This window comes from Halichoerus grypus, chromosome 7 (genome assembly GCF_964656455.1).
Source record: "Halichoerus grypus chromosome 7, mHalGry1.hap1.1, whole genome shotgun sequence".
In the NCBI taxonomy this organism is placed as follows: Eukaryota; Metazoa; Chordata; class Mammalia; order Carnivora; family Phocidae; genus Halichoerus; species Halichoerus grypus.
This window is the reverse complement of record NC_135718.1, coordinates 144,683,365-144,704,222: the sequence shown is the minus strand read 5'-3', so window position 1 is coordinate 144,704,222 and position 20,858 is coordinate 144,683,365. Positions and strand designations below refer to the sequence as shown.

Sequence of the window (20,858 nt, the reverse complement as noted above, 5' to 3'; positions counted from 1 at the left end):
GGGAGGTGGAGGAGCTTGTCGAACCTGATCTGGGTGCCGTATTTTATTTCGAACCCTCAAGATTCCTAACTCCTTAACACCACATAAACTGGGAGGAATTTTAGGGAAAAAGTAATCTTCATGAGCAACCTAAGCGGCGGACAGAAGGCCAAGCGGGGCAGACAGTGGAATGAGATAAGAGGAAGGCATTATGAAGAGATAGGGGCCCCGGGAGAAAAGTGTTCTGACCTCTCCCGCCAGACTTCAGCCTATCTTTGCCTCTTCCAACTTTTTTCTCTGTTTCTAGAGACACCGTTTTCAGCAAAGCCACACCCCCCACCTCTTTACTTGAAACAAGCATTGAAAACAGAAGTATAACGTGAGCCACATATGCAATTTTTTAAAGATTTATTTATTTATTATTTGAGAAACAGAGAGAGAGAGAGCATGAGCCAGGGGAGGGGCAGAAGGAGAGGGAGAGAGAGAATCTCAAGCAGACTCCACACTGAGCATGGAGCCCAATACGGGGCTCCATCCCACAACCCTGAGATCGTGACCTGAAATCAAGATCAAGAATAGGATGCTCAACTGACTGAGCCACCTAGGTGCCCCCACAATTTCTTTATAGTGGTAAGATATACATAACATAAAATTTATCATTACTGACATTTAGTATATTCACAATATTCTGCCACCATCACCACTGTCTACCCAGAACATGCTCATTACCCCAAGGGGATACCTTGTACCCATTCAGCAGTCACTCTTCATCCTCATAACAACGTTTAGATGCCACCAAGTAGGTGACAAGGCTCTACAGGCCCGAGGGCCTCCCCTGTCCTTGTCAAGGGGAAGGCCAACCTTCTCTCCTTCATACAGCATCTACATATGTAATGTTAAGTTTCCTAGTAGCAGGGCGCCTGGCTGGCTCAGTCAGCAGAGCATTCAACTCTTGATCTCGGGGTTGTGAGTTCAAGCCCCAAGTTGGGCATAGATATAACTTAAGGAAATATAAATAAATAAATAAATAAATAAATAAATTTTCTAGTAGCCGATTAAAAAGAGATGAAATTAATTCTGATCACTTAACCCTGTTTATCCAAATTATCATTTCAACACATAATCATAAGAATGACTACAGAAATACCTTACACTCTTTCATTTTTACTAAATCTTTGAGATTTCGTTATGTAGTTCACACGTACAGTGTATCTCCATTTGGACCAGCCGCGTGTCAATAACCCTGAACGGCTACCATCTTGGACAGCGCAGCTCTAAATAACTTGTGGAATGCTATTAATATCCTAAATAATCTTTGTAAAAGGCGATTATTAAATACACAAGTATTCTGAGGCTATAGTTTTATTTTTAACATAAATAGATTACCTTAATGATAAAAAAAATAATATATTGGGAGACTATAGAAAGAAAAATTGCTCATAAGTGCCAACACAAGAAAAACTGTAATCACTTTTTAACACTCCCTCTGTTGACTTCTTTGTGGCTCTTTGCTCGGGAATGCATACCCCATGCATAGGCATTACCACTCCTTTGAGGAGGAAAATGAAGCCAACCTGCCCACTGACCAGAGGCAGACATGAAGCTTTTCCCAGGGTCATGATTATCTGTCGTAACCCAGGCCTGGGGGTGTGACCCCCAAGGACAGCGGCAGGTTTGTCACATGACTGACAACCCTCCTGTTCCTTTAACCAAGCCAGAGGCCACAGAGGTCTAACCTAGAAACTTGGACTTGAATTTCAAAATTCCTCCCCACCTCCAGATTTGTGTGGCTTTCTCTCTCCCACACATTCGAACCTAAGTTTGAAAACATGACCTGGGCAATGAGGAGGTTGGTGAACTAGTTTGTGTCTAAGAGCCCTTCCAACCCAAACATTCCAGGGTACTCAGATGCCATTCATCTTCCCCACTCGACAGGCACACACGGACACACACACACACACACATACACACACATGGCCTGGGTCACCAGTTCCACCCCAGAGAACAGCCTGCAAAGGAGTAAGAACACCTCTACTCACCCTCGCTAACTCACTGGGAAAACACAGAGATCTAAACAGAAGCACTTTTGTTTAGCATCCATGCTCAGAAAGAAGAAAACCTAGCAGAAACCAGTCTCAGGATCCAAGAATGTAAAAATATTTTTTTTTTTAGATTCCCAGAAGCTTCATGCCACAATGCCCCAAGTTGGGAAAAAAATGTGCTATTTCATATGTTTATAACAACATCTGATTTAATATTATACAGTTTTGCTTAGTCACAAACCAGAACAAGTACTTTCAGATTTATTGCATCCTTCTATTCAGAGACTTAAGTAATCACAGTTAATAACGCAGCCATTCCACAGCCCGAGGAAAAGCTTTATAATTTGGGGGGACCAAAAATTCCTGAGAGGCAGGTTATTTTCAAGAAGGATTTAAGGTTTTAGAGCTCTCAATGAAGCTTGAAATTCATCTTTTCCAGTTCACGTGGAAGGAGTTTCCTCTTAAGCTTGGCTGGGAGGTAGAAAGAGAGAAAAACCAGTAGGCTCACAGCATCTCCCTGAGCCCTAAGAGAATGTAGCAATTACTCATCAGCATTCCTAATCCTTACCTTGTCTTTAAATATTTTTTTAAACCATACCATCGGCTCCTATACTCTTTATGTTGTTAACACTGCGTTTGGGGCCTCCTTCTTATTTGTTGATTTATTGAAAGGCACTAATTGATTAAAAAAGAAGCAAATATTTTTACAAAACACTTTCTCATTTATTCTCCACACAAACGTGCACACACGGGCAATGCTTAAGCCCCAGGCATTGCCCCTTCCTGGCGAATTAATTCAGGATTAGTTAATGATGTGGCCGTTAACTCAATTGCATGGAGGCTCAGGTGGTAGGTTTGGTGCCTTCAGAACTCTGCTGTCTTTCAGAACCCCTGCCTCCAGAAGGGGGTACTGTGGTCCCCTGAGGGCTGTAGGGGCCTCTGTGTGTGTTTGCATCAGTGTAAACCCATCATCTAAAATGTGTGCCTCCGTGGTTAACGATGATGTATTTCTGAGTTCCCTTTTTCAAAGAAAGCCAGGATTTGTCACTCTTTACCCACATGAAGGAGCATGCCCACATTACAGCGGGGTGAGCATTGTGAGAACTTGGTCTACAGAAAATCAGGTAAGAGTTTAGAACAGTTGGGTTTTTATAAAAATGAGAATTCCTAACTCCACCTCAGTCCCCCACCGGCATAGCTGGGCGTCAGATACCAGAATATCCACTCTACTCAAGGTTCCCACGTGAGTCACATACACACTAGAGCTTACGGACACCGATCTTAAAGGTCCCTTCCTGCAGTCATAAGCAGATGTTTCAAAACAAAACTGTAGGATTAAACCAGTTGCCAGTTGAAGATACTACCACTCTTTGAGATAACTCTTGCTAACTGATTCTTGAGGAGAATCTGACCCAAAGTCAGAAGTCTCGAGTTCTCATTCTAGCCCATCACCTACAACATAGGCAAGTTAGGTAATCTCTTCAAACCTCACCAACGGGACTTAGGCAATCAGGGATAAGTGTAGTTATAACACCGCAGCAGCTACAAAAGCTTTCCCATCCATCTGAGCTCACTGGATTGCCAGAAGATCAAACAGCGTGTGCGGGCAACAGTGCTCTGCAGACTTCATGACATGCTACAAATGTGAAGGCATAATGAGAATGTGGATGTGGTTTTAGATCAAAGAAAAATCCTCTTGTTTTAGATCAAAATACCTATTCTATTACTGATAAAGATTAGCTTGGAGGATGTGGTTTAGAAATAGAGAAGCAATGGAATTTCTCATGCTGAATCCCAGCGCTGAATTTATCCACCCAGCCTCGGGCAGCATGACACAAAACCGCAGGCTTCTCCCAACAAGGGCAGGGTTTTTCTGCCAAGCTCACCACCTGGCTCAAAGAGACCTGGGATCCTACAGCTCGAAGATGAGCAGAGCCCAGGAAGAGAGGTGGGGCAGAGCTCAGTTGCTGCCCCCAAATTTACCAATCAGGTCTCCCCTGAGCAGGAGAGTGTGAAGGCTCAAGACTAATTAACATCCCTTCATGTGGGTACATTAGGGATACGTGCCATCTTAATCCTGAAGCCGTTTATTGCAGGGAAGTTACCATCTCTGCCTCTGCCAATTTTTTTTTGTTCTTTGGACCCACTGTGTTTACCCATTATGCCTGTGGTCAACCAGAAGTGGGACAGTATCTTTGTCATCCTTAACACCATTAGGGATCTTCCATTAGGGATCTTCCTGGGCAGGCAGTGTAGATTTTTGCCCCAGAAGTTTCTGAGATGGGCCCATACAGTACATTATGTTCTTCAAGGCCTTTCCATAGTCAAGACAGAAAATGTAGATTCTCCCATCTCAATCTATTTCCAGCCTCATCGACCAACATAACCTATTAGAAATTAGGCAGTGAGACCCAATGATATCTTAGAGGCACCCCAACAAAAAAGGCCAACAGTAAGATGTTCTACATTTGAACTTAACTCCTCTCAAAATATCAAATTACCAGGGACTCCAAAGCTCAAAATCCCCTTACAAGTTAAGGTCCAGGGGCGCCCGGGTGGCTCAGTCGGTGAGCATCCAACTCTTGATTTCAGCTCAGGTCATGATCTCAGGGTCATGAGATTGAGCCCCGCTTCATGCTTTGTGCTCATTGGAGTCTGCTTGAGATTCTTTCTATCCCTCTCCCTCTGCGCCTCTCCCCACTTGCGCTCTCTCTAAAATAAGTAAATAAAATCTTTAAAAAAACAAACAAACAAATAAGTTAAGGTCCAAAGAAGTTAAAACAAAAAATTAAAGTCTAAAGTTAAGTTATCTCATCTGTGATCAAGGTTAAGTTTAAAGTCATTACATTTCAATTTCTTATTCTCTTTAGTCTCAGCAAGAGGTGTTCTTGGTGTTCAGGATGGGGGTGGGGTTCTCTCAGGGGCTAGAGTCAGGCTGTTTCCAGAAAGGGGGCCTTGGAGTTTGGATTAAGTCAATTCCAAGTCTCTGATGTGCCCCACTTTTTTTTCTTTTTTATTACTATTTTTTAATTGTGGCAAAATACACATCACTTAAAATTTACTCTTAGCCACTTTGAAGTATACAGTTCACTGGTATTTTTTTAAAGATTTTATTTATTTATTTGTCAGAGAGAGAGTGGGAGAGAGAGCATTAGTAGGCAGAGCGGCAGGCAGAGAGAGAAGCAGACTCCCCTGCTGAGCAGGGAGCCCGACACAGGGCTCAATCCCAGGACCCTGGGATCATCGCCTGAGCTGAAGGCAGACGCTTAACTGACTGAGCCACCCAGGCGCCCCTACAGTTCAGTGGTATTAAATATATTCACACTGCTGTGCAACCATCACCACCATCCATCTCCAGAACTGTTTGCATCCTACAAAACTAAAACTCTGTCCCCGGTAAACAGTAACTAACTCCCATTTGTCCTCTCCCAGTTCCCAGCAGTCATCATTCTACTGTCTGCTTCTGAGTCTGACTACGCTACATATCTCTTATGACTGGAATCACACAGTATTTGTCCCTTTGCGGCTGACATATTTCACTCAGCATCATGTCTTCCAGCTTCATCCGTGTTGTAGCATGTGCCAGAATTCCCTTCCTTTTTAAGGCTGAATAACATTCCATTCTATACATATACTACATTTTCTTTTTTTTAAAGGTTTTTTATTTATTTGACAGAGAGAGACACAGCGAGAGCAGGAACACAAGCAGGGGGAGTGGGAGAGGGAGAAGCAGACTCCCCACTGAGCAGGGAGCCCGATGCGGGGCTCGATCCCAGGACCCTGGGATCGTGACCTGAGCCGAAGGCAGACACTTAATGACTGAGCCACCCAGGCGCCCCTACTACATTGTCTTCATTCCGTTCATCTCTCGTCAGACACTTGGGCTGCTCCCACCTGCTGGCTAGAGTGAATAGTGTTGCTATGAACCTGGGTGTATGAGCCTCACTTTCTAAACGGATCAAAAGGTTTACACCACACAGGAAATTATCACAGAACTATCGCCACATCATCAAATTTAGAAAATAAGTCAATCCCCAACCCCAGAGAGGGTATCCAGGCAAAATCATGACTCCAAAACCCAATAGGTGGTGCTACCAAAGACAACAGCTGATGCAGAAGGGAAGATTCTTCTTAGAAGATTCTTCTAAGGGACAAAGGGTAAACGGTTTTATTTGAAGTGCTCATCAGTCATTGCCAGGTGACCACAATCCACACAGAGTTTAATCATGGCGCATGTTTGCCATATTCAGGGGAGACGAACTCCCCCTGTAAACAGTCTGCTCTCTCAGTGACTGGCATTTGAGACATCCCTGCCTTAAACACATTTTCATGGTTCAGACTAAGAACACGATTAAAAAGGATTCTAAATAAGATTTTCTGCCTGAGAAGCTTGAAATGTGGACACAACCAGCAACGGCCAACACTTCTGAGTGCGGCATAACGGAGAGGAAGACGAAGTGTTCGACCCAGCCCGTGCCCAGCATATAGACTGCAAAGTGTCAGTTGTACATCTGTGGAAAAGGGGCTCCTCCCACAGGAAGCAAGATGGTGGGTCAGGGGGCACTCATAAAATTAAAACTTCAAGGCACAGTGTAATACAGGAAAATGGGGTTGAGCAACACATCGCTAAGTCTTGAAATCTTTATTTTGTTTCTTTTCAGAAGCACTGTGAGCATAATGAAAAGAATACAGCTTTAAGAACTAAGCTTCACCCCACCAGGCATAACGGAGTCCAGAAACTATGCGAACAATCTTACTTGACAACCCCAAGACGTTTATATCTGTCCAACAAAAAACCAGAGGGGGAAACATGTTAATTTTCTCAGCCCTTTGATAGCACGTATACAAGATCTCTTAGCCCTACAAAAAGCTCCAAATATTCTCTAGAACTTCAACTGCCTTAAAATATAGACTTGCATTTATCTTGGCCACATTAACGAGATCTGTTTGACCAATACATTTATATTTATGATGACTAAGGGCAGATTATGGTTGTTAAAATTTGTCCTTGGGACATGAAAACACTCCTCTGTCATTAATACATTTTGTAATATAAACTATGATGTCAGGTCAACGTAAAGGGTAAAAACGTTCCTAAAGTATGCACACATCATTTTTTAAAGCAATTGAGCCTAATGGAATAACAAAGGTCATCATAACAAACCATTACAGCCTTGGTCTTGGCAACTCAGGCCACAGAAGAATCTCCAAGAAACAATCATCATTCCTCCAATGTTATGGCATCCAGACGACAGGGATGGCTTGCAAATGAGTCATACAGGCTCAGATCCTCAGTAGCTATGTGAGCCCTGGACGATCAATTATTCATGTGTTTACAAAGAGCTTTCCTGGTTGATGTTAACCAGAGCTGCTTGCAAAGAAGAGCTCTCCAGCTGTCCTCGGCCATCCCGGGCCTCCGACTAACGAGCCGCTTTAATTGCTGGGCAAGTCATCTGGAAGGTGCCCCTCCCCTAGACCAAGTAAACACCATCCCTTTGAAACTTTATTAGGTGTAAAAATATTAATCAGAAATAATTATGACAACACTTTATTTACAATACTCCCAGCAAATCCCAAAGAGAGAGAGAGAAGTTAGCCTTGACTTACATCCCACAGGGCTCCTCCAGGACTGGAGTCTGGACTACTGAAGATACAGGTCAGGGATTGGTAGAGGGCAGAGAGCAGGAAATGAAGGGAAAGAATCAGAGGCTGTGGGCTTCAGGAGGGAGGTAGGAGGAAGAGCAGTCTAGAATGTTCTGTGACGGTAAGGGAGCATGACTGAGGACCACCAAGAATGAATAGATTAGGTTGGTCAATAGCCAGACGTGAGTGAACTTGACCCAGCCATCAAAATCAGCCTTGGAAGAAGTTAGATGAGAAGACACTTTTCAGCCCCTTTTGTTACTACAGCCTGTCCAGGAAGACTAATAATGTGATTAGGGCAACTCCTCTTTCGGAGCTAGGCCGAAGAGGATGGGACCAGATGGCCCCACCAGTCCCCTATCAGCTGTGTTTTGAGGGAAAACAGGATCATAGTCAAAACTGTTGGCTGGGCCTCTTCCTCCGAAGACAGTGCAGTCAGAGCAAACAAAGGGATACCTCAGGTACACTTCTATTACCCCAATTCCAAGAGCCTTTGTTGAATCCTTCAACCAGATTCTTCCCCTTGCTTAAAATTGGTCAACTTCAGACACTACCATAACTCACTTGTCCATTTCTAAGAAAGTGGTAGAAGCAAACAATGTTCTTGCAAATATAAGAGCATGGGATAAAGTGAGTATATATGTATGGTCGGAGGCAATAGGACCCCTGGGGTAGTTCTGCTTAATGTAGTGGGAGGCAACTCTAGTTGACAAGTTGCGTGGGAAAGGTAAAGCTAACAGATGGGAAGATAGTGCCCCTCCCTGGTGCATAACGCATCCTGGAGAACTGGTGCGGTATTGTTGTAAGGCCAAGACTAGATTCTGTGTCCACCCCCTCAACCCTGGTCCACCCTATCCATCCATGAAGGCAGGTTTGGAAAATGAGTCCAAAGAAAAGGAATGCATCTCCCCAAGGCCCATATTAGGAAAGCTGGTCTAAGACACTCTCTCCACACCTCCTTTATCCTTTTAAGCCTCAGTCCAGGGACGAGGGAGAAGACAAGAGGAAGCAACCCAAGAGAGGCCTCCTTCATGTGGTTGGGGCTCTTTTAACTTCCTCAACCTTCTCATGAGTGCAGCATTCTTGCTAATCAGGATTCCCTGCCCCTGGCTGGTGCCCCCTTGAGAGATCTGGAGGTCAGAACAGGTTTCTCAGGACGGGGTCAGGTAGGAGTTTGGAGGAGGGCAACGTTAAACAGAATTCCTCGATGCAGGTCCCAAGCCTCCAGTGAGCTGCTAGGCCTTTGAAGGAATCTAAAGGGAGGCACACAGGACTTGCCAGAGTTACAGGTCCATGGAATTCTTTTTTAGGAGCACCTCTCCAGGTAAAGTTCCAGAATTTCATGGACCAAAAAAACCTAGGGAAGTATAGTGTTAGGGTAAGGCCCCAACGGCCTGGTTAGACCTACAGTCGAAGCCTGGTGTGAGAGCCCCTCCAGCATGCTTGAGTGACTCTTGACCATCTGCTCTCTGCCATCATGGACCGCTCCAATTTGTCACACTATCAGAGTTCTGGGGACACATGCCAGGAGCTCCAGCCTGCCATCGCTGTTGGTGACAGACTCACAGATAGTTTCCCAAAGTCACAAGCTGGCCTGGCCTCCACACGGTACTACCAAATGGGCAGTCCCCAACAAGCACACCTCCTCACCCTGCCCCCCACATCCTCAAGGGCAGAAAGACAGGAGGAGGATCTCTCATTGCCAGACAACTGCCTGATTCCCATCAGGCCTAACCTGATTTTTTTCTGCCCTGTGTGTTTAAGTCACTGCTCTGTCTCCTGGTTGTGAAGCTCCAACTTTTTCTCTGAACAGCCACAGAAGTGAGCCTTCGAGCAGTCTGCCCAGTAGAGCGTTTCCCACACTCTTCTCTTCAGGATCTCCAGCTCTTGGTTGGTAACTCTCTCTGTGATTACAGCACAAAGTCGCCACCCAGAATGAAACACAACACCCACCAAGAGTGGATATTTTGGCCTGACCTCAAATGTCCATCACCCACGGCTGTAAGACCTTTCTGAGGGTCTGTGATCGTCTATATTCCCGATCCTATATTTCAAGTGGAATTGTGTGCAAATGTTCAGTATCCAAAATAAACGAGACATCAGCCCGGCCTTTGGCATGAACTAACTCATTAAATATAAAATAAACACAAGTAAATGGCTTTTAAATCTCACTGACAGAAAGCTTGGCAACTACTCTGAGATTCTAGAGGTCATTGGAACTTCTCTCTCCAGACAGGAATCTTCCTCACACTCTGAGGGGCAGAAGGGGACTCCCGACAAATTATGGTGTCCGGGTACCCCCCCCATTTGAGGATTGCTCTGCACTGCAGACAATGACAGGGTCAGCAGGAAAGGTGGCCTCTGACACAGAATGGGTCACTGAGGCATTGGATGTCACTATTTACAAAGGGTTAGAAATTCAGGTCGAAGGCATTCAGCTTGCCACTGATTACAAATTCTAGGAACAGCCACCAAACCAGCCTTGAGTTTCTCACCAGTGCCTAGCTCTTAGCTCTCCTCAGAGTCCGTATTCACCTGGTTTCTTACATCCTGTGTGCATTCTGCCGTGGGGCCCCAAGGTCCCATTAGGAACGTGACTTGCTGAACTCTTATTTTTGCCTCTATCTGTAGTTTTAGCATACAGTGGATTTATCGGGGAAGGTGATGGGCCAGATTACCTGATGGATTGTTTTCATTCTGCACTTCACGCCGAGTGTACAGAACACAAATTGCAAGAATTCGCCAACCAGAAAACATATACATATGCACCTGTTCACTTCTAACGTTACCTCAGAGCTAGGCTAGATTCCAATGATTACTAACCTCTTTTATAAAACCGACATGGAAAATGCACAGCTTTTGGTAAAAAGCATGTTCACTTGACAGCCCGTCAAAGATGGGTGTTTGCCTGGGGAAGCCGTGTGTGAGCAGGTCCATTTGTAAGAGACCCAGGTCTGGTCAGGCGGCAGAATTATTGGCTTTGCCCATTCACATCAGTCAGCTTCAGAGTCTGATTTCTGTGCCAAGAAGTTAGTAAGATCTGAAACTAGTCAAAGTAGCTCCCATTTACTTACAGTTTGGGAACATTTTTTCATGATTTGGTCAGCTTCCTAGGGACAAAATGCCAGTGAAAGAAATGGTTCATCAACTTAGAGTTAAATCATTGGATCAGTAGAAAGATTAGGTCTTGGTTTTTAATGAACTAGAACATGCTTTCTTTTTCTCCTTTGAAAGGTTTTCAGTGTTTTATTTCAAATCACAAAATCACATTTCTTCTCATCCATGGACTCCAGAACTTTCTCACCCTGAATTTGAGGAGGTGGACCCGGTCATGAGTTGATGAGACCAGCAAGGATCCCGGAGGGCTTTGTGACAGCACGGCCACCCTCCTGAGAGCTTTTAGAGAATCAAATACTTACAACCGAGAAGCAGAGAGCACCTGGAGGGTACCCCCACTTCCTTTAAAAAAAAAAAAAGTTCAGGGATGGAAAATTAAAACCCATCCACAGGTATTTTCTTCAATCTTTTCCACAGCATGGGCTGAGCTACCATTCACTACCACTAGGTGGCATCCTCGCCTTTCCCCTTCTTTTTGCTCTTCTGCCAAGAGGGACACCATCATTTCCCTGGGCAACATTAAACAGCCTCTCAGATAACATCAAACTAGGGGTCTTCCCCTCCCTAGTCCTACTGCCCACTCTCCTATGTGGGGAAAACTTTGGGATTACTAATGAGATGTATTTAGTGTTTTGTTTCAAGGCGAGGAAGTTTTTGTCTTGCTTTTCACATGTTCCACATCAGAGTCTGACAGAAAAGCTGCTCTCATGAGTTGATTTTCTACCCTGGCATGTATGTTGTTCTCCAGCCCAGAGACACCGCATGCTTCGAAGGATCCATCAAACCCTCATGGACGTTGCCGGAGGAGCAACAGTGCCAGATCCAAGATGACCTATGGAAAATTAACATCTCAAGCATTTCCCGAAGGTCAGGCTCTTTCTGCCTCTCAAAAGCTAGTCTGGGGCTTGAGGAGAAAAGTGATGTGACCCTCCAGCCTTATCTGGGGAGCTAGTTCGTTTCCATCGCATTCTTCCAGAACATTCTCCTCACTTGCCCACTCTTCCTCTTGCTCTTCTCTTTCCCTACAGGGTGGTAATGAGATTATGGAGGTTAGCCCTCTGGATAGGTAAGTGGAAAAGAAGGAGCAGGAATCCCACAGTCACAGTTCCACAGGGGGTTTTCAGAATTCTATCTTGTCATTTAAGTGACTTACTGAAGTCCTCTTAAGTTACCACGACTGTATTTCTTTGCCTTGTACAAAGGCACTAGGGGGCACTGAGGCACCAGGAAGTCCAAAAGACGAAATGCTTGGAAGTCACAGACCTAAAGGAAATGCTGAGGTATCAGTTCCAGAACTTTGCTTCCAGTGTTGGCATTTTTGAGGACATTTCTTCAAAGGTACCTGACATTCTAGGACATGACTCCTACTACTGGCCCAGCAGGTACACAGGGTCTCCCACTTTGATGGTCCCTGTGCTTTCCAGAACAAAATACTGCCCGAAGAGAGGTGATTTTCCATGCAGCTTCTGCTCAGAAGCGTCACACAGACGATAACTGCAATAGGAGAAAGATCACGATGAGTCACCGCCGAACAGAAGCAAGAGCTCAAAGAGCATATGCTTCCTTCTCGGCTAAAGTAAATGTCCACCCCCCACAGGGCCACCAGGGGCCACCATTCCCACCAAAGTCTAACAGAAGAGCGCCTCCTGGAGTTGTGCAATGAGCGGCCTGCCCAGGGCATAAACTACAGAAGAGCCCCCAGTGGCCAGACCCCCACATCTTCCCTCCATGGAACGTTCCCATTTGCAGCATTAAGCGGTGACGTACTTGAGATGTTTAGACATACGTTCCCACCTTCCTTTTCTCTAGGTATCTCTCCTCACTAGAACCACCATCCTACCAGTGGCTCAGGCTTGGAGCCCTGGGGGCCTCCAGTACCCCCCTCCCCTCACTCTCCACCGCTTCTCCATAGTTGCCAAGTCCTGAGGTTCTTCCTGCCCCACATCACAGGATTTGCTCACAGCTTCTCCCATGGCCACCACCTTGCTTCCAGCATGCTCAGACCATTGTGACAACTTCATAACCGACCTCTTTTCCTCATTCTCCGCTCCCCGGCTTCCAATTCATTGTTGGTGCTACACTGTATTACTTTCTTAATTCTGCTCTGGTCTTAATCATGCCAGGCTCAGACACTCTCAATGTGCCTACAGATTAACATTCCAACTCTTCAGCGGGGCATGGGAGGCTCTCCACCTGGGCCCAGCAGCTTTTTCAAACCTATCACCCTCTGCCCCTTACCTGCACCTGTGTCACTCTCTACTGGATCCCTCAATGTCCTTTTATCTTGCTTTGCACTTCACCAGCTCCGAGACTCCTGTGGGATGCCCCTCTTCTGCTTCCCCATGCGTTAAAATTCTACCTTCCCCTCAAGGCCCAACTCAAATGCTCCATCTCCTAGGAAGGAAGCCCAGGAGCCCCCAGCCAGGAGTAATTTTCCCATCCTCAGTGTTTCCCTGCCTGCCCCTGGAACACTCCCAAGCCTTGTTCTGTAGTCAGGGCACATGTCTGTCTGTCTGCAAGACAGAGGGTCCCTGGAGAAGAGCAGCTGTGACGAAATCCCTCGTACTGCTCACACCCAGTGCTGGGCCCCACCCGTTCCCAGTGACCCACAATCATTCGTTGAATGGATGAATGAAAAGCCTCTATTAGAATCAGCATGAACATCTTTGTCCAGCAGAAAACACAAGCAGCTCCAGGTAGAGTATGTGGGAACAACATGCGACATTCTACCCCCCTCTCCCCTCCACCGGGAGAAAGTTTTCCTTCAGTTTCTCACTGAAGCTAGCTCCAATTTTATATCATCTTTATATTTCAAACTTTTTTTTTTTTTAAGATTTTATTTATTTTTCAACAGAGAGAGACACAGCAAGAGAGGGACCACAAGCAGGGGGAGGGGGAGAGGGAGAAGCAGGCTTCCCGCTGAGCAGGGAGCCCAATGCGGGGCTTGATCCCAGGACCCTGGGATCATGACCTGAGCCTAAGGCAGACGCTTACTGACTGAGCCATCCAGGCACCCTATTTCAAACATTTTTATAGAATGTCTTCATTTCATTCTATAGTGCTTTAAAAGGCGGCGGGGGGGGGGGGGGGGCTTTTGTGGCAAGCTGGTCCTTATGTTGTCCTTCACTTCAGAAACGGCGGATGAGCAACTGGAGCAGATCAAATCCAGAGGCTCCTTCCGGGACCCTCGGCTCCTCGCCAGACTGCAGGCGCCCTGCCTGTCCCAGTCCCTGCTGCATCCCTGAGCCTGCTGCAGAGCCTGGCACACTGGGGCCTCTCCAACAAGGCTGGCTGGGCAAACAAATGAGGAATCAGCGGGTGGATGAAGGCCATGAGCTGCTGCCCCAGGCGGCCCTGCCTCGCCCCCAGTACTCCCCAGCTCAGCAGTCAGGTCCCCACAATGAGCTTGGACCCTCTCCTCACCTACCTCTCCCATCAGCATGCAATACCAGCGACATTTTAGGATCTGTTTCTATCAGAGAGTGGCTCTTCAAGATCGGAGTTCTGTAGCCTGGGTCCTCAACTCGGATTATTTCGGGAGGGTTGGGGGGGTGGCACTGAAAGTTCTAAAGAACACCTCACACAGCAATCTCTCTTAATCCTTACAACAAGCCTAGGGGAGAATGTGAGTTCTCTCCACTCCACAGCTAAGTCTCAGGAGTAACCAACATGCCCCAGGGCGCAGATCTCAGTGGTCAGGCGGGGTCTAACCACTCCACCCACAGTCACCACGCTTCCTACCCAGAACGTGATTGACCCCTGGTCATCTATACACCATCTGGGTACACGCACAGACCTGAGAAAAACTGAGCGGGTTAATACTAATTCTTGTACACAGAGGACTGGCCGCTCGTGGGTTCCACCTGTCTGTTCCCATCAACCACTCACATAGACTCCCCGACCAGGTAACTGAGAGGGGAGGGCCCCTTCCAGCCCAGCCCCCTTAAACAGCGCAAAGTGGGGCAAGAATGTTGGTTCGTGCGAGCACAGGTTTGGTCACCTGGTTCGCAGGTGGCCGTCCATTTCGTCGCCTAGGAATAGAAACCGGGAGCGCTGTGGCAGTGGAGAGCTGGCTGTGTGCCGGCCTGCCTTCCCTACAACCCTCCCCAGCTCTCAGCCCACCTGCAGCTCCCCCTAACACCGCAGGCCCCTGCAGGGACGCGGGAAGCCCCATTAACGAGATCATCGGCGACCCCTTGTGGGGATGAGCGGGTACTGCGAGCGGTCTGCGAATGCACGTGCACACCAACCTTTGTTCAACAGACTGCAAACAGTACCGTATCTTCCCGGGACCATCTATGATTTTGTTCAGAGATATATTTTTGTTGTTGTTGGGGTTAATAAACTACAAACTCATTTAAAAGTTCCTTTGTTAATGCATTTTCTTTTTCAGTGAATAGGAAACATACAACTACTCTAAGGAGCAGGAGGTTCAAGACACTTTGTTTAACTTCAACAGAGGTCACCACACTGGAAGGGTGCGGTGTGAGTGGAAACCTGTAAAGTCCTGTGCACGGTGAGGGCCGCTCATCGTTTACTCTGCCTGGTCTGCTCGTTTACTGGTCAGTGCCCAGGCCGTGATGACAAGCAGGGTCTCTCTCTGGTCACCACTGGGTCCCCACCTTGGGGCACAGGCCACTTCTGAGGCCTCACAACCCACTAACCCGATGGCCAGGTTAAGAATGAAACAGCACAGGGGCGCCTGGGTGGCTCAGGCGTTAAGCGTCTGCCTTCAGCTCAGGTCATGATCCCGGGGTCCTGGGATCAAGCCCCTCATGGGACTCCCTGCTCAGCGGGGAGCCTGCTTCTCCCTCTCCCACTCCCCCTGCTTGTGTTCCCTCTCTCGCTGTGTCTCTCTCTGTCAAATAAATAAATAAAATCTTCAAAAAAAGAATGAAACAGCACTGTGAAGGCAGCTTGGAGGAGGGGAGCCCTAGAGGCTGAGCAGATCTGGGTTGAGTTTTATTTAATGCAGCTTCAGAGAACAGAGAGAAGTGTCTTCAGACTTCTCCTTCTCCCAGAAGGTGTCAAGTTCATAGACTGAGACTATCAACAACCAGAGCCTACCCGGTCACTGTGTACAATATTTTATCATCCATTTTTTAAAATCATATGTATTGCCTTATTCTGATCAACCAGGACGGGTATTATTAGTCCAGTGTTTACCAATAAGGAAACAGGCATCAAGAAGCTAAGTGACTTGCCGAAGTCACACAATCAGCCGGTGATAGAGCCAGATGGGGCTGGGGGTGTCTGTCTCGTCCCACAGTATTACCACTATATCCTTCTGTCTTTAGCTCAACACAGCCTAACACAAGTGGCAAATGTCCTTAATGTCAAAGTATTCATGTGTCCAACAAAACTTTTGCATCTACGAAGCAAACGTGCTTTCCTCTTTCTATTAATTAGGAGCCAGATGTTCTGGAAGCAGCAATGACAGACTCCCACCACACCTTAAGCCCTAGGGATCAGTGCGGACGTCACTCTCCCTTAAGAAAGAAAAGAGTAGGGGGTGCCTGGGTGGCTCAGTCCGTTGAGTGTCCAACTTTTGGTTTCAGCTCAGGTCATGACCTCTGGGTCATGGGATCAAGTCCCGCGTCGGGCTCTGCACTCAGCTTGGAATCTGCTTGGGACTCTCTCTCCCTGTCCCTCTGTCTCCCCCTCGGAAGGCAGGCAGGCAGGCAGGCAGGAAGGAAGGAAGGAAGGAAGGAAGGAAGGAAGGAAGGAAGTCCATCTTCCTATTTTCCCACTAGCCAGCAGCCTCCTCTGCACCACCCACTACGAGGATCTTACAGACGTTCAGCAGTGCCAGACATATTTCTCTTTCTCTCATTGCTCTGCCATTCCGCTCTCTGCCTGTGGGCGACAGGCTTCAGTGGGTAAGGCTGGCAGAGGTCTCCCCTGTGTCCTCGAAGCAACACAGCCCCTGGGCAGCCGAGGACACAGGAAAATGGAAAGCAGCCTGGCTCCGAGCCACCTGCCCGAGAGCGGAGAAGCTGTTCTGGACACCGCTGTTTGCTCTGCTTCCCATGATTTATGTCGCGAAGCCCGGCCTTTCTCTTTCTCCGGATTTATGACTACCTGTGCCAGGGAGCGCATAAATTACTACATCTATGGCCATTTCAATCTCCGTAAGAGCTGGGAGACACCTAGGCTGCTGCTTTGTCTCCCGGGGTATTAGGAGCCATTAGGGCGTGACTGCTGGACAGCAGAAAGCCTGTGGAGGATCAGGGGGCCGTGCTGGATCCTGTGACCCCCGCCTGCTTGCCCTCGCTCTGTGTCTGGGTCAATGATCCTCGTTCTGTAAACACAGCTTCCCAATGGAGGCGAGCACGAAAGATTCAGAGGATGGACCTAAACACCTGAGTGCTTTCAGTGCTGCAGAGACACTAAGTCCAGGGTAACCAAGTAACATGGTGGGGGGAGAGACAAGATGTATAAAAAAGGGTGACGATGGGTTCCCAAAATCACTAAGCGGGTTTGCACATAGACTCATCCAGATCTGTCCTACCCGGCTTATTTCGGAGGGAAGAACACGCCGGCCTGCGCGGGAGGGGGAGCGGCTGATGAGCACAGGGTTCCTGACTCCCAGGATGGGGCTCTCCCCCGCACCCCCCACCACACCCACACCCACCCCCCACCCCCGCCACCTGTCCTTCTCCCTGCAGCGACTCTGTGGCCACAGGAGGTAGGAAGACCAGATTCTGCTTTGTTCTGACCATGACTGAATCCATTCTGAAGAACAGCTAGTCTGTCGTCGCTGCTTCTCAAAACCCCGCTCTCCTTACTAATGTTCCAACACACATAGTATTATTACAATCCCCAGACATGCAAACAAGTTAGAAGAATTTTATAGCAAATACCCATTTACCAACCCCCTGGACTCTACCCATAACACTTTACAGACACTTCCTTTTTTTTTTTTTTTAAAGATTTTATTTATTTACTTGACAGAGAGAGAGACAGCGAGAGAGGGAACACAAGCAGGGGGAGTGGGAGAGGGAGAAGCAGGCTTCCCGCCAAGCAGGGAGCCGGATGCGGGGCTCGATCCCAGGACCCTGGGATCATGACCTGAGCCGAAGGCAGCCACTTAACGACTGAGCCACCCAGGCGCCCCTACAGACAACTTCCTTGATCACATTTTTATCCATCCATCAATGCATTATAATTTTTTGGCATTTCCAAATAACTCACAGACATCAGTGGACTTCACCTCTAAACAGTTCAGCTGGCACATCATGCCCTAGAGTTAAAACTTTCTTTACTTTTTTGGGGGGGAGGGGGATGTACAAGGTGTGAAATACGTAAATCTCAAGTGTTTTATTGTATTAAGTTCTTCATATTAAGTAATAAATATTAAGTTAAAATGAGAAAGTGAATTATCTTTGTTTTGAGCACTGAGAAATACACAGTGCCCCCTCAAAATGATGAGATTTGCCTTAGGCTGGTCTATACCCTCTCATGGAATGTTCCCGCAAATCCACGCTCAGTGGTGGGGACCCAAATGGAAAGCAGTTTGCTCTTCAGTTCAAGAATGCCTCTCCTTAATCCCCCTCAACCCAGCTTGTCTGCCTTCACTCCTGACCCGTCTCTCTGCCTTGTGGCCTGGCCCTCGTGAAGGACACCTGTCTTCTCGGACTACAGGTGCTGGCCGCCGAGGGCAGGCCCAGAGCCTCATGCCTGGGGGTGATTTGCCGGCTGGGACAACAGCCCTCTACCCCAGGGCTTCAGCGGGCCCAGCAACGGCCAGAGAGTAGCTTCTGGAACAGCAAGATCAGCAGAGTAAGATTGGTGTTGATCAAAGGAAACTAACTGGTTGGCCCAAAGAAGGCCACAAGGTTTGTGAGAGAGGGAAGGAGGGCAGGCAGCAGGAGTCACATTCCAGGGCAGTGAGTCTGGTCACACAAACCCCTCCCTGTGCTCTCCCATGATGGTTTTGGAGCCAGATGGCACCAATTGCGTTCCTGCCCCAAGTCTTCTGGGGCTTTGCCCCAAGAAGCTGCCACGGCGGTGCTCCATGCCTTCCCCTCCCCCTCTATCAGAGCCACCCGGGGACACAAGTCAGGGTCAAAGCTGAAGGGCTCGGGAGCTGCAGAGATGAGACCTGAGAGCCCCCCTCCAACCCTACACTGGGCAGATACCACCACTGAAGTTGCTCAGGTCTTCAACTGTCGTTTTAGCAAAAGTAACGCAGGTTGATCACAGAAAGTTTAAAGACTACATATAAGAATATATCTATCTGCGCATAATTCCATTACCACAAGAGCACCTCCATTAACATTTTGGTTTATAAACTTTCAGCCCTTTATCACTCATGTGCATTTATATATTTAAAAAGTAAAATCGGGGTGTCTGGGTGGCTCAGTCAGTTGAGCGTCTGACTCTTGGTTTAGGTTCAGGTCATGATCTCAGGGTCCTGGGATGGAGTCCCGAGTCCGGCCTCGTGCTGGGCGTGGAGCCTGCTTGAGATTCTCTCTCCCTCTCCCTCTGCCTTGCCCTCTGCTCTTTCTCTCTCTCTCTCAAATAAATAAATAAATCTTTAATAAAATAAAAAAATAAAAAAATCAAATAAAAAAAATACTCTATATGCTATTCTGTAATTAGCTTTTAAAAATCCATGTTATTTTAACTATCTTTCTATGCAATTTAACTTATTCTCTGTATCTTTCACTTAAAATTTTTTTATTTTTTTATTATATTTTAGAGTAAAGATAAAAGTAGAAATGCTGCAATGAACCCCCATGTAATTATCACTCATATTCTATTAATCAAGGCTTTGACACATTTTTCCATGTGACCTTTTTTTTTTTTGCTAAAATAATATACAGCACTTCCCAGACATCATGTCAATTCCCCTACTTACTTCAGCACCCTTCCCCAAAATACATGGAGAAATTCTTACATCACAATGCCATTATCACACCTAATACATTTTTGGTGTCATCTAATACTCACTTCATAATATAATTTGCCTAAATATCTAAACAATGCATTTCTTAAGTTGGTTTGTTTGAATCATGAACTCTAAATGAGAAATAAAATTATTTGTGCAAGCAGGCATTCTAGGAACCATGGCCCCCAGGAATGCTGCCCAAGTTACCCAGTCACTGGGACCCCCTGCAGTGTTAAGACTGTATGTTCATGGTATTTTCACCACTTCTAGAGAGATCAAGCTGCCTAGTCCTACCTCTTCAGGGTCTCCAGCGGCTCCTTCCTGCTCATGACGCCGGTGTCTGGGTCCACCGTGGTTAAAATGCACCTGGACACACACACAGCATCATACAAGGGACAAAGCAGAATGGCCTTGGCCCTCCCCTCCTTCTCCCTGCCAGGGGTGGAGGAGCCTTACCTGGAACAAGCCGTTATTCTTTTCATTATCACGTCGCCAATAAGCAGCTCATCCCACGAATCCTAGGGGACAAAGCACAAAATTCCTATGAGCCCTTCTGAGCCCTTGCCCGGACACACCTGTGTAGGGACTTCACATGAGGTGCCGCCTAGTGAAGCCACTTACGCCCAAGATGGCAGACGTCTACGTCAGCCCTGAGAAGCCACACACCCTCCTGTCCCCTCTCTGCCTGTGACATGTCTGTTCATCTTCCCGAAGTGAAAGGCTCCCTCTGCTCTCTGTGATTGGAACTCCCCTCGGACAGATGCCACTGGGCTCGAGGAGTGGGGAATGGAAGGCTTGGGGCCCCCAGAGGGCATGGGGGACAGAGAGGGTGTGGAGGGGGCATTACTCTAAATTGTGCAGCCTCTGGTGGATTTAGACCCTGAGGTTGGTGGGTTTACCTCGCATCTCCCCTGGCGGATCCGAACAGAACAGATCGAGGCGGGGCCCAACGTCCTTATCTCTGCATCTCCCCTGGCATGTGAACAAAGCGCTCCAGCCCAGCAGGCTCCTCAGGCATTGGCCCACAGCCTGGGTCAGTGGTGCCTCCTTTTCAGGACAAATCAAATCAATGGACGTGGCGCCCCCTCAAATCCAGCAGGGGAGATAGGAAAAGTTAACGATCGATTTATTTTTTAAAGTTCCAAAAACTTTGAGCAAAAGCACTGTGAGGTCGTACACTGTGC

The 20,858-nt window shown here is 47.2% G+C and overlaps 1 protein-coding gene and 1 pseudogene across 3 annotated transcripts in view; both read right to left on the bottom strand.

Moving 5' to 3' along the window:
• Nucleotides 1-376: 376 nt before the first annotated feature.
• MTARC1 (mitochondrial amidoxime reducing component 1) overlaps nucleotides 377-20,858 on the bottom strand; it is a 36,862-nt gene continuing 16,380 nt past the window's right edge. Inside the window, exons 5-7 of one of the 3 annotated variants that reach the window (XM_078078388.1) lie at nucleotides 20,131-20,192; nucleotides 19,969-20,040; nucleotides 377-536 (exon numbers count right to left, since the gene is read on the bottom strand). In XM_078078388.1, coding sequence (XP_077934514.1) covers nucleotides 392-536; nucleotides 19,969-20,040; nucleotides 20,131-20,192 — 279 coding nt within the window. In that variant the 3' untranslated portion in view covers nucleotides 377-391. Of the gene's footprint in view, nucleotides 537-6,648; nucleotides 12,276-13,870; nucleotides 14,073-19,968; nucleotides 20,041-20,130; nucleotides 20,193-20,858 lie in introns of those variants that run through there. The other 2 variants (XM_036097637.2, XM_078078387.1) reach the window with 2 other exon arrangements.
• On the bottom strand, nucleotides 755-861 carry LOC118539256 (U6atac minor spliceosomal RNA; annotated as a pseudogene).